At 44.3% G+C, this 12,864-nt stretch overlaps 1 protein-coding gene across 1 annotated transcript in view; it reads left to right on the plus strand.

Annotated features, from left to right (window-relative positions):
- Window positions 1-12,864, plus strand: part of itpr3 (inositol 1,4,5-trisphosphate receptor, type 3) — a 301,852-nt gene that overhangs the window by 211,656 nt on the left and 77,332 nt on the right. Inside the window, exons 30-34 of the mRNA XM_078242319.1 lie at window positions 4,439-4,639; window positions 4,764-5,015; window positions 7,634-7,759; window positions 8,940-9,065; window positions 11,991-12,111. Of these exons, the coding sequence (XP_078098445.1) occupies window positions 4,439-4,639; window positions 4,764-5,015; window positions 7,634-7,759; window positions 8,940-9,065; window positions 11,991-12,111 (826 nt within the window). The remainder of the gene's footprint in view (window positions 1-4,438; window positions 4,640-4,763; window positions 5,016-7,633; window positions 7,760-8,939; window positions 9,066-11,990; window positions 12,112-12,864) is intronic.

The raw sequence follows: 12,864 nt of genomic DNA on the forward strand, positions 1-12,864 counted from the left end.
GGAAATGTCCCGAAGCACAATGATGGTGGGGATGAAAATCTGGGGCTACATTCCTCCAGAGGATACACTGCTGAGGTTCACCCCCCTCCCCAAGTCTGAAATTAATTAGAAATCATTGAACTGATGATAACTTGCCTTACCCTCTTTTAATTTCCTGATACATACTCTTGTAAAAGTTACACTTTGTTAACTTTTGGGTTTTTAACAGTGTCCTAAATTCATACTTACTGCTAAACAGTCGCACTGGCCCTGAAAGAGTAATTTTAGATTTGTTTAATGTCAATTATTTTCCCCTTGATAGGAAATTCCAGATTTGCTTTAATTTTGTTTATTTTGGCTTCCCATGTATATGTCCTAATTGGCATGATGGCACAGTGGTTAGCAGTGCTACCTCACAGCGCCAGGGGCCCGGGTTGAATTCCTGACTTGGGTCACTGTCTGTGCGGAGTCTATGTGGGTTTCCAGTTTCTGGGTGCTCCGGTTTCCTCACATAGTCCGAAAGACGTGCTGGTTGGGTGCACAGGCCATGCTAAATACTCCCTCAGTGTACCCGAACAGGCGCCAGAGTGTGGCAACGAGGGGATTTTTGCAGTAATTTCATTGCAGTGTTAATGTAAGCCTACTTGTGACAATACATCTCTCGGACTGTGGGAGGAAACCGGAGCACCCAGACGAAACCCATGCAGACATGGGGAAAACGTGCAGACTCTGCACAGACTCAGACCCAAGCCGGGAATCGAACCCAGGTCCCTGGCACTTTGAGGCAGCAGTGCTAACCACTGTGCCACCGTTCCACATTCTGCAGTCTGGACACACAAACCACTTTGCCAGATTGTAGTCTGGAATTGGGGCCAGTTAATTCAGTTGGCTAGATGGCTAGTGTGTGGTTTAGAATAACACTAACAGCATGGGCTAGATTCCCATTTCAACTGCGATAGGACTGGGACCTCCCTTCTTGCCCTGCCCCTGAGAATGAAAGGCAATGACAAGTTACCACTGAAAAAAACCGCTGAGAACAATAGCTCAAGAAGAAGCATCAGTAGACAATAAGCCAAGGAAATATTTTCAGGCAGAGCTTACATGAATGAATTAATGCGTCTATATTTATTTATAGATTTCTGTTCTTCTAATCCAAAAACACTAATCACTAAAATCACTAACCTATAAATTAAATTCTTCCATAGCTTCTGCTATGGCATATGTCTCTCTCCACAGATGCTGCCAGACCTGCTGAGTAATTCCAGCATTTTCTGATTGTATTTCAGATTTCCAGCATCTGCAGTATTTTGCTTTTATTTCATTCTCCCAAGTTGTTTGTATAACTTACGATCCTTTAAAAGGTTCTCTGTGTAATGCTGAACAAATGTTCTGAATAGTTTCTTTCTTGTGGGGAAATGTAGAAACTTTGACTCCTGACTTACTTGTTTTGTATTAAAAATGGTACAGAAAATCAGATCCTGTCAGGCTAAACAAAAGAATGAGTAAAAGCTGCCTGGATTCCTTTTTCACCTAAAGTAGGTGAGATATTCCCAAGCTAGTCTCCATCATGAATGTAAAGCATCAAACATCTGAGCAGTGATTAAATAACACCATGGAGTACAATTTGATTTTGGCTGTCAGAATTTACAGCCGGCACCGTTTTGTGAGAACTGTCTGAAATGCAGGAAAGTGGTGACTGTTATTGATTTTTACTGGGGCAGAGTTACGTTTGCATCTTTCAGCGAGGGTAATGGTGGGATGGTCCCAGGAAAGGCAGAATCGCATAATTAACAGTGAGTTAATTGCTCCATAATTTTCTCTTTTGTGTCGTTCATGGACCACCCATGATGTTATAGCATAAGTTGCCAGGAAAATTAGGGTCAAAGCTATTACTAATCATGGGCCCTCTTGATGGGCCTGTTACATTTGAATAGGATCTACTGTTAAGAGAAAGTGCCACGCAGGCTCCAATGAACCCAGAAGGCAAAAAGAGTCACATTTTGAATAGGATACAATTTCGTGGCATTCTGTTAATTTAAACCTAATGATTCTTTTGTTGAGTGCTTCTGCTAACCAGTACTGCATTGCACATGGATAACCTTAGTATAACTTAGTATAATCTTAGTAGAACTTCATCTTTATTCATATTTAGCTATAACAACCATGTGTCAGGTCAGTGCCAGGCAGGGGGTATATTCTGAGTACATCCCCCTCTCAGCTTGAAGAGGTGAATCTAGTGAGGTAGAATCTTGGTGAAACTTTTAAAGGATGTATTTCTTGTCGAAGGGTGCAAATTCCAACAACAATGACTTATATAGAACCTTCAATGTAATATAAAATCATAGAATCCTACAGTGCAGAAGGAGGTCATTCAGCCCATCGAGTCTGCACCGACTCTCTGACAGAGCATCTTACCCAGGCCCTATCCTCGTAAGCCACACATTCACCCCACTAAACCCCTAATCTGCACATCTCGGGACATTAAGGGGCAATCCACTTAACCTGCACATCTTTGGTCCGTGTTAGAAAACCGGGGCACCCGGAGGAAACCTAGGCAGACACGAGGAGAACATGCAAACTCCACACAACCAAGACTGAAATTGAACCCAGGTCCCTGACGCTGTGAAGCAGCAATGCTAACCATATAATCATACAGTGCAGAAGGAGGCCATTTGGCCCATCGAGTCTGCACTGGCCACAATCCCACCCAGGCCCTATCCCCATAACCCCATGCATTTACCATAGTTAGCCCCCTGACATTAAGGGGCAATTTAGCATGGCCAATCTACCTAACCCGAACATCTTTGGATTGTGGGAGGAAACCGGAGAAAATCCATGCCGACATGGGGAGAATGTGCAAATTCCACACAGACGGTGACCCAAGCCAGGATTTGAATCCAGGTCCCTGGCACGGTGAAGCAGCAGTGATAACCACTGTGCCACTGTGCTGTAAATTCTCCAAGCTGCTTCACAGGAACATTATAAAACCAAGTGTAATACTGAGCCACATAAGATGATATTAGGTTGGAACACCAAAATCTCAGTCACAGAAGTAGCTCTTAAGGACTGTCTCAAAGGAAGACAGCGATGTTGGGAGGTGTAGGGAAGGTATTGCTGAGGCAACCAAAGGCACAGCCACCAATGGTAGAATAATTAAATTAGAAATGCTGAAAAGGCTCGAATTAGAAGAGCGCAGATATCTTGGAGAGTTGTGGGGCTGGAGGAGATAGAGAGGGGCAAAGCCCTGGAAGGATTTGTAAACGAGGATGAGATGTTGCTTGTCTGTGAGCCAACATCGGTCAGCAAGCACGGGCACGATAGGGCAACGGGAATTGGTAAATTAAAGAACCTTTCTTTGCTAAAGTGTTCACTTTTTAATGAATTATTTGCAGTAGGATGTTTGAAAGATTGTGTAAGCCTGTTAGGGTAGGTCCCAAGGTGGAGCCGAGGAGCTGCATTTTCAGCACAATGAGCTGATGCTGAAAGTAATGCCAATACTGAATCCAATAGTGAAGATTAAGTGTCGGCCCTCATGGTATTCACTCTAAAGGAATAAATTTGGATGCACAGGCCGGGATTTTCCAGTCCATCTGTGGTATGTTTTCCGGCCGTGAAGGCAGTTTATCATTGGCTGTTGGCGGGATCCTCCAGTCCCGTTGATGTCTACGCAGTTTTGTGTGGCTCCTCCATTCTGTCAACAGGGTGCCTGCCACGGGGTTTACCTACGGTGGGACCGAAAGATTCTGCTGGTGGGAAAAACAGGAAAATATTGGCTGGAATTTTACCACCCCACCTGTCTTGGGAAGCAGAGAGGGCGAGGAGCGGACAATGGGAAGGTGCGTTGACCTCGGGCAGGATTTTACAGTTTCGGAACGAGCGAGGCCGTAAATTCCCACCCATTCAGTGTCACGGTTGGCACAGGACACAGATGACACAGTGGTTCGCATTGCTGCCTCACAGTGCCAGGGGCCCAGGTTCAATTCCGGCCTTGGGTGACTGTATCGAGTTTGCACATTCTCCCCGTGTCTGTGTGGGTTTCCTCCGGGTGCTCCAGCTTCCTCCCACATTCCAAAATGTGCAGGCGAGGTGGATTAGCCATGGTAAGTTCCCCCTTAGTGTCCAAAGATGAATAAGTTAGGGGGATTAGTGGGGTAAATACGTAGGGTTCTGGGGATAGGGCTGAGTCAGATGCTCTATCGGAGAATCAGTGCAGACTCGATGGACTGAGTGGCCCCCTCCTGCACTGTAGCAATTCTATGACATTGACAGTAGAGAGGAGACAAGTTTTAAACTTGCATCACCTCAAATCGAGTGTCTTATCAAAACTATTGACCTTTATTTCCGATGCTGTCAGAGTGTCCTTCTTACTTCAGTGATTCCTGTTGTTGTCTACTGTTCATTGTGCTAAAAGATACGTCCATGGTACCTTTTGGATAATCTGTCCCTTTTGCCTTTGCAGCTCTTGGAGGCTGAGACCATGCAGCACATCTTCATGAACAATTACCAGCTCTGTTCAGAAATCAGTGAAACCGTATTGCAGCATTTTGTGCAGTGCTCAGCAACGCATGGCCGCCATGTGAAGTATCTGGATTTCTTACATACCATAATCAAAGCTGAGGGGAAGTATGTCAAAAAGTGCCAAGATATGGTGATGACAGAGGTAAAAGCAACTAAAGGCGCCTGGCAATGTTTGACTGTTTTTTACTATAACTCTGAATACCTGACTGGCAAACACTACAAAAAGGTTGCATTCATTTTGAGTACCTTTTTTTTTATCTCAATAGCTGACTGCTGCGGCTGATGATGTTGTTGTGTTCTACAATGACAAGGCCTCGTTTTCGACCATGTTGGAAATGATGAATGCTGCTCGAGATGATGTAGAGGAGAACAGCCCACTCGCGTACCATATTTCGTTGGTGGAATTGCTCTCAGCCTGTGCTGAGGGCAAGAACGTTTATACAGAAATCAAGTGTACCTCCCTGTTGCCATTGGAGGACATTGTACGAGTGGTTACCCATGAAGACTGCATAACAGAGGTATCGTTGGCTGTTACAATATGCAAAGCAAATAAAGCAATTCCTGGGCTGGGATTTTCCCTGATATCGGCAAAGGCCGATGTTGGGCGGAAAAAGCAGAGTTGAAGCTGCCCACAGCAGTGGCGGCTTTCTCCGCTATGTAGTGCAGCACTTTGGGAAAAGACGTTCAAGTCACGGATTCCATGACGTATCGTTGGCAGGGTGACCTCTGCTTGGCCTGTACCACCATCAACGTAGACACTCAATGGTCCGGGTGGGAATTTTTAAAGGTCACCCCAGCGCGTAGTGAGAAAAACACTTCACCCAGATTCACCCCTGGCCCCTGTCTCAGCACTACCCGGCATCAATCTGGCACTGCTCTGGCATCAAGCTGATGTCACCCAGGCACTGCCCTGGCATTAAGCTGGCACGAGCCAGATATTGCCCAGTTAATACCAGTTTGATGCCTGGGCAGTGCCCTGTTGCCCATGCATTGCCCGGGCAGTGCCCTGTTGCCCATGCATTGCCCGGGCAATACCCAGGCCTGTCCCTTTCCTCCCTGAGTGCCGAACTTACCTGAGCTCCCCTAAGAGTACTGCTCACCAGGTTCACGGCTTCTGAGACTCGTCATACCACATGCTGCTCTGATAGGACTTGAGTGGGATTGTTGTCGGCACAGGCTCAATGGACTGAATGGTCTCCTTCTGCATTGTAGGGATTCTATGATTTTTCTATATCATGCCAGAGTGGATAGATCTTTTGATGTGGGGGAATGATTCTGGCGTGTGGACCTGATAATGATATATAAATTTATTATCATGATGTTTCCGACATTCAACGTCGGGAAACGCAGCCATCGCTAATGCGGGGAGGGGATACTTGCATCAAGCTTTCGCATTGACGTCAAACCTGACTTTATACTTCTCACGAACCTGCTCAACATGAATGGAGGCGGAACACTCTGGCTTAAATGTAGAGTGTTTCTTTCAGCAGCTAGATTGGGACAGAGGAAGTGACAGGGAAATCAAGGAGACAAATATTTTAAAAAAAATAGAATTTGGTAACTTAATTGAAGATGGTTGCAAATCCAGTGTAGAATCATTCTTGTGAGTTATTTAAAAACACAATACGTTGAAGAAACTGGATGGTAGAAATGGGATCTGGGTAAGTTATGATTGATATGCAGATTGTATGAACCCGGGGTACTCACCAAACAAAGCCCACATTAGCATTGTGCCATAAATGTGAGCAGCTGGAACTGTGCACGTACCCAAGATTTTCCCAGCCCCCAGGGTTGGGTTTTCCTGTAGCAGATATGGTGAGCCATTGGTCACCAGCGGGATCTTCTGGTCCCGCTAAAGTCACTGGGCTTTTGCGTGGCTCGCCCACCCCTCCACCGGGCAACTCACTGAGGTGGGGCGGGGGGGGGGGTTAACTTTGGTGGGACTGGAAGACCCTGGCCTGTGTTTCATTAGATCAGTTGGTTTACTGTATATTATCAGGGAGTTGGACATTATCTGTATAATGCCAGCCTACCAACAAAATGCTTATGGCTTTAACATTACTTCATTGTTTAATTGTATATATTGACATTTCAGTGGTACTCGTAAGGTGGCCCGTCCATACTTGTGGGCAATGTGTTTGTGGATCTAAAACATGGGGCCAGATTTTCCTGTCTGCCATCATAGAGGGCGCGACAGAAAATTCAGTGGACCATGCAAAGGTCTGCTGACCTTGGGGCGGGAATTTCTAGTCTTGGGGCGAGCACAGCCAGAAAACCCTGCCCACAGAGTAAGAAAGATAAGGTTGTCCACAACAAAAGTTAATGATTGCTGTAGATCACGGCGTATAAGCCAATCCAGTGTTTAAGATGACCCCTTTTCTTTAGCCCCCAAAATCATGTTTTTTGCATCGATTTTGCCAAACAAGCCAGCCCCCCTCCCCTTTTCGGCCACGACACCCTTCACTCCATTAGTAGTCAGCATTAATTTTTCACCCACTACTGGATGGTTTCCGGTACCTTATAACTGAGAGCAAGGACTCAAGCAGGTGATGTGCTGTGTTGTAAAGAGGAGTTTAGGATTCACCCACACAGGGCAGACACTGTATGGCAAATGACAAAGATGGTGACCAAGCAGGCTCACGATGGCGGTTTGTTTTATGCTTGGCATATAAGTCAACCATCCATTTTGGAGGGATTTTCCGAGGCTTCGAAGGTCAACTTACACTCCGGCATTTATGATAATTCCAAATTCTTGGGCATGACTTGTGCACCAGTGTGATTTACAGACATTTGTAGAGACACCATCAACAAGAGATGAACAGCATTTTCCTGGAAGCTGCAGACTGTTGTTGCATTTTCCCGTTCAGTTGGCTGGATGCCCTGCTACAGCTCATAAAATATTTTGGGTAATATTTTCCTGTTTTTGCTAACATTAGCAAAAAAATGTATACATGAATATAAAATGGCAAGGTCATATCCAACCCATCTGCTTTTATACAAATACAGAAAATTGAAAATCTTAAGGGGAAAGGATCAATGAAAATATTGAAGGACAAAATAACAGACTAATGCATGGATACAGCTTGCTTCATTCCTGTTGATATTTCAGCTGTCTGTGTTTGTTTGTACTGATTAGGTGAAAATAGCCTATGTTAATTTTGTGAATCACTGCTATGTGGACACAGAAGTGGAAATGAAAGAGATTTACACCAGTAACCACATCTGGAATCTTTTTGAGAACTTCACAGTGGACATGGCTCGGGTAGGTCTGTGAGTGGTTTGTCAGGAGATTGTGCACAAGGCAAAAAGTACAATAAAAAAGCGAACATCACAAAGTAGAGACGTTCGGCAGAATTTTCCTATAATTTGTCAGAGTGTCAGGCTCTGACTGAAAACCGGCGTGTATCTTTCCAGATGTACTGCTGGATTTTCAGACCAAATCTTGAGCCACTCTGACAAAAATAAATCAGGGGGCATGCTTTGCACCATTAGTCTGGCAGGACAAAGACAAAGCTGCTCAATAAGCAATCTATGCCGATCCACCAGGGTTTTTTGGCTTTGATTGGCAGAACCCGAAAGCTGCCCCAGGTTGGGCGTCTATGTGCTGCCAAAGTTGCACCCAGTTCCCAGAGAGGTTATTAGGACGTGGCTCCCTTTAACAGACTGTGGTTCAGTCATTTTTAAAAAAAGTTTAATTATTAGTGTCACAAGTGGCTTATATTAACACTGCAATGAAGTTGCTGTGAAAATCCCCTAGTCGCCACACTTTGATGCCTGTTTGGGTACACTGAGGGAGAATTTAGCATGGTCAATGCACCTAACCAGCATGACTGTGTGAGGAAACCAAAGCACCCAGAAGAAACCCACGCAGACACGGGAGGACGTGCAAACTCCACACAGACAGTGACCCAAGCTGGGAATCGAACCCGGGTCCCTGGCGCTGTGAGACAGCAGTGCTAACTACTGTGCCATGCAATATTTTGCTCTCACAGAAACTAATAGTATTTGTCCTTTTAAAAAGAAACAAATGTCAGCCAACACTTTTTTCTTGTTGATTTTTACGACAAATTTGAATCTAAATATATGTAGTCTATTCCAAAATGTTATCGAAGTTGGAGGGATCAAACATTGAAGTATATTACTGTGGCATAGGCCTGTTTGAATTTGTTTATTGAATGAAAGGAGACATATTTTATGTATTGCATTCATCAATTATTTAACATTTCATTTCAAATTCTGTGAATAATAAATTAATGATTACATTTAAAAGCTTTAAATATGCCATCATTGTTGTTTAGACAAAATAAATCTGAAAATTCCTGTAACATAAGTTTGACTATAAACATGACGAATAATTAGTCTTCATTACTGACTCTGATTTTTTTTGATGAATCAATTCAAGTATTAACGCAAGCTGTCTACTTTGGTTTTAATCATACAAGGTTTGTAATAAAAGGGAGAAAAGACTTTCAGATCCGACTATGGAGAAATACGTGGTGACTGTTGTCATGGATACCATCAGTGCATTCTTCAGTTCGCCATTCTCTGAAAACAGCACATCGCTGCAGGTAACTCACTGAGAATTCTTCGTTATTAAGCTTCAATCAAATCAACGTTTACCATTTTATTAACGGTGCCAGCATTGTTACCCAGGGTTTCCATCCAGTCCACAATCACGTAGGTGCATGATAACAGCGGAATTGATGCTGGCGGGGCAATGGTTTGAGTTTTGCCATTGGCTTTGCTGACAAGGACAATATATCAATAATCTCAGTAATTAATTCTTAACACAACACAGGGCATGGAAATAACTGGAAAATAGACTTGGTCTTCAAAACGAAACAGCTGTTGAACTACATGGCCGTTAGGCCTCTCTCCCATATGGGTACAAATCATTCTCCCTCCACCTCAGCCAACGGTGCTCAGCAGTAAACTGCTGGAAGGAGTAAAAGAACAAGCTTTGACCGCTTGATATGCTAATTGCACCAGTACAAACATAGAATCCCTACAGTGCAGAGGTAGGCCATTCGGCAAATCGGGTCTGCATCGACTTCCCGAAAGAGCATCTTACCTAGGCCTACCTCGCACCCTATCCCCATAACCCCACACGTTTATTCCACTAATCCCCCTAACCTACACATCTTTGGACACTAAAGGGCAATTTACCATGGTCAATCCACCTAACCCGCACATCTTTTGACTGTGGGAGGAAACCGGAGCACCCGGAGGAAACCCACGCAGACATGGGGAGAGCATGGAAACTCCACACAGTCACCCCAGACTGGAATTGAATCCGGGTCCCTGGTGCTGTGAGGCAACAATGCTAACCACTGTGCCACTGTGCTGCCTGCGTGTGTGCGTTAGTGTGTGTCCGTGTGTGTGTGTTATGCAGGACCAGGTACTTCAGGAAGGGAGGGACCTGTGCCTGGGGATTGGAGGCAGGGAGATGTCAGAGAGATGGGATGAGATGGGAGGCTTGGGGGAGTAGTGGAATTCTTTACTGCGGAGTCGTTAAGTATGTTCAAGGCTGAGATAGACAGATTTTTAATCAGTAAGGCAATCAAGGGTTAAGGGAATAAGGCAGGAAACAGTGAGTTGCTGAGGCAGGTATGCTGGATACAGCAGTTAGCAGGAATAACACCTAATTCCTGGACTCAGCAATCCCCATCTTCCTTTAGCCAGTGTGTTTTACCAAGGCCTGGGTGGCCAGGTTTACATTTGAAATCGTACATCAACAGAACCTTGGTGAGGTGAACACAGATTGGGGTTGGGGTTTAAATGTTTAACCCTTTAACCTACCAGCTGAACAACAGCCACTTCCAGGTCTCTGTCTCATGCGATGGACAGAAATCAATCATGATAAGTTCAAATCCTTTGTTTTAGCATTTCTTGATGCAGCGGCCTTTTTGCAGGTTTCATGCTGACAAAGTAATTTCAGGATTTTTATACAGTGGATTTGTAAGGAAATGGAACATTTTAAATTGCTGCTTCAGAAATTATTTCCTCATTGCATGTGGGTGACATAAGAACATAAGAACATAAGAGCTAGGAGCAGGAGTCGGCCATCTGGCCCCTCGAGCCTGCTCCGCCATTCAATAAGATCATGGCTGATCTTTTTGTGAACTCAGCTCCACTTACCCGCCCGCTCACCATGACCCTTAGTTCCTTTACTGTTCAAAAATCTATCTATCCTTGCCTTAAAAACATTCAACGAGGTAGCCTCAACTGCTTCACTGGGCAGGGAATTCCACAGATTCACAACCCTTTGTGTGAAGAAGTTCCTCCTCAACTCAGTCCTAAATCTGCTTCCCCTTATTTTGAGGCTATGCCCCCTAGTTCGAGTTTCACCCACCAGTGGAAACAACTTCCCTGCTTCTATTTTATCTATACCCTTCATAATCTTATATGTTTCCATAAGATCTCCCTTCATTCTTCTGAATTCCAATGAGTATAGCCCCAGTCTACTCAGTCTCTCCACATAAGCCAACCCTCTCAACTCCGGAATCAACCTAGTGAATCTCCTCTGCACCCCCTCCAGTGCCAGTATACCCCTTCTCAAGTAAGGAGACCAAAACTGCACACAGTACTCCAGGTGTGGCCTCACCAGCACCTTATACAGCTGCAACATAATCTCGCTGTTTTTAAACTCCATCCGTCTAGCAATGAAGGACAAAATTCCATTTGCCTTCTTAATTACCTGCTGCACCTGCAAACCAACTCCTTGAGATTCCTGAACAAGGACACCCAGGTCCCTCTGCACAGCAGCATGCTGCAATTTTGTACCATTTAAATAATAGTCCATTTTGCTGTTATTCCTACCAAAATGAATGACCTCACATTTACCAACATTGTACTCCATCTGCTAGACCCTCGCCCACTCACTTAGACTATCTATATCCCTTTGCAGACATTCAGCGTCCTCTGCACACTTTGCTTTGCCACCCATCTTAGTGTCATCTGTGAATTTTGACACACTGCACTTGGTCCCCAACTCCAAATCATCTAAGTAAATTGTAAACAATTGCGGTCCCAACACTGATCCCTGAGGCACACCACTCGTCACTGATCGCCAACCAGAAAAACACCCATTTACCCCCACTCTTTGCTTTCTGTTAGTTAACCAATCCTCTATCCATGCTAGTACGTTACTCATAACACCGTGCACCTTTATCTTATGTAGCAGTCTTTGGTGCAGGACCTTGTCAAATGCCTTCTGGAAATGCAGATACACGACATCCACAGATTCCCCATCGTCCACTGCACATGTATTGTTCTCAAAGAATTCCACCAAATTAGTCAATTTAATAACAAAATGAATGTATTTAGCATGTCGGCTAGATGATATTTAATCTGGTGCCTCCAGCCAGGATCCCTGTACAGTAATGAACATATTAACAATTTCCACAGTTTTAATGTTAACAGGTGCACAGTAGATGGTTCCATTTGACCCTGAGTACATAATGACTGCATGTATTCCTTCCCATTACTTGTAGACCCATCAGTCTATTGCTGTGCAACTCCTGCAGTCTACATGCCGACTCTTGGATTGCTCTTGGCTACAACAGCAGCAAAAGTCTTCAGTGGAAACCTGCATTAGGACGTTAGCTCTGATGGGTAAGGCAAAGAATTGTTATGTAAGAAATATAAATTTTTTTTTAAAAGAGGCAATTCTGCCAATACTCAGCACATGAGCTGTTGTAGTGATACATCCCTTCCTGGCATGGCCATCAAAACCTGTCGTTGTAGTACCAGAAATCAATTTATTATTGAGATGATGGAAGCATTCTCTTATGTCTGTCTCTCTTCACTTCCTGAATTGAAGTGAGTCTTATTTCTTCATGTAACTAAAATACAAGGAGGTGAATCTATCTTGTATGTGAGCAGAAAACAGTCAATAACACATTGTAAAATAGGCTTTCAATTTGCTATTGCCCATTTTGGATTACCACCTTAGAGACCATAGACATAGGAGCAGAAGTAGGCCATTTGGCCCATCGAGTCTGCTCCACCCTTCACTGAGATCATGACTGATCCGATCTGATAATCCTCAACTCCACTTTTCTGCCTTATCCCCTTAACCCTTGATTGCCTTACTGATTAAAAATCTGTCTATCTCAGCCTTGAACATACTTAACGACTCTGCAGTAAAGAATTCCACAGATTCACTACCCTCTGAGAGAAGAAATTGCTCCTCATCTCTGCCTTAATAGGGCGGCCCCATACTCTGAGATTATGCCATCTGGTCCTAGACTCTCTCACAAGGGGAAACAACTTCTCGGCATCTACCCTGTCAACCCCACTGAGAATCCTCTACACCTCAATAAGATTGCCTCTCATTCTTCTAAACTTCAGTGAGTACAGGCCCAA

The sequence above is a fragment of the Mustelus asterias genome, chromosome 25 (assembly GCF_964213995.1).
Source record: "Mustelus asterias chromosome 25, sMusAst1.hap1.1, whole genome shotgun sequence".
Classification (NCBI taxonomy): Eukaryota; Metazoa; Chordata; class Chondrichthyes; order Carcharhiniformes; family Triakidae; genus Mustelus; species Mustelus asterias.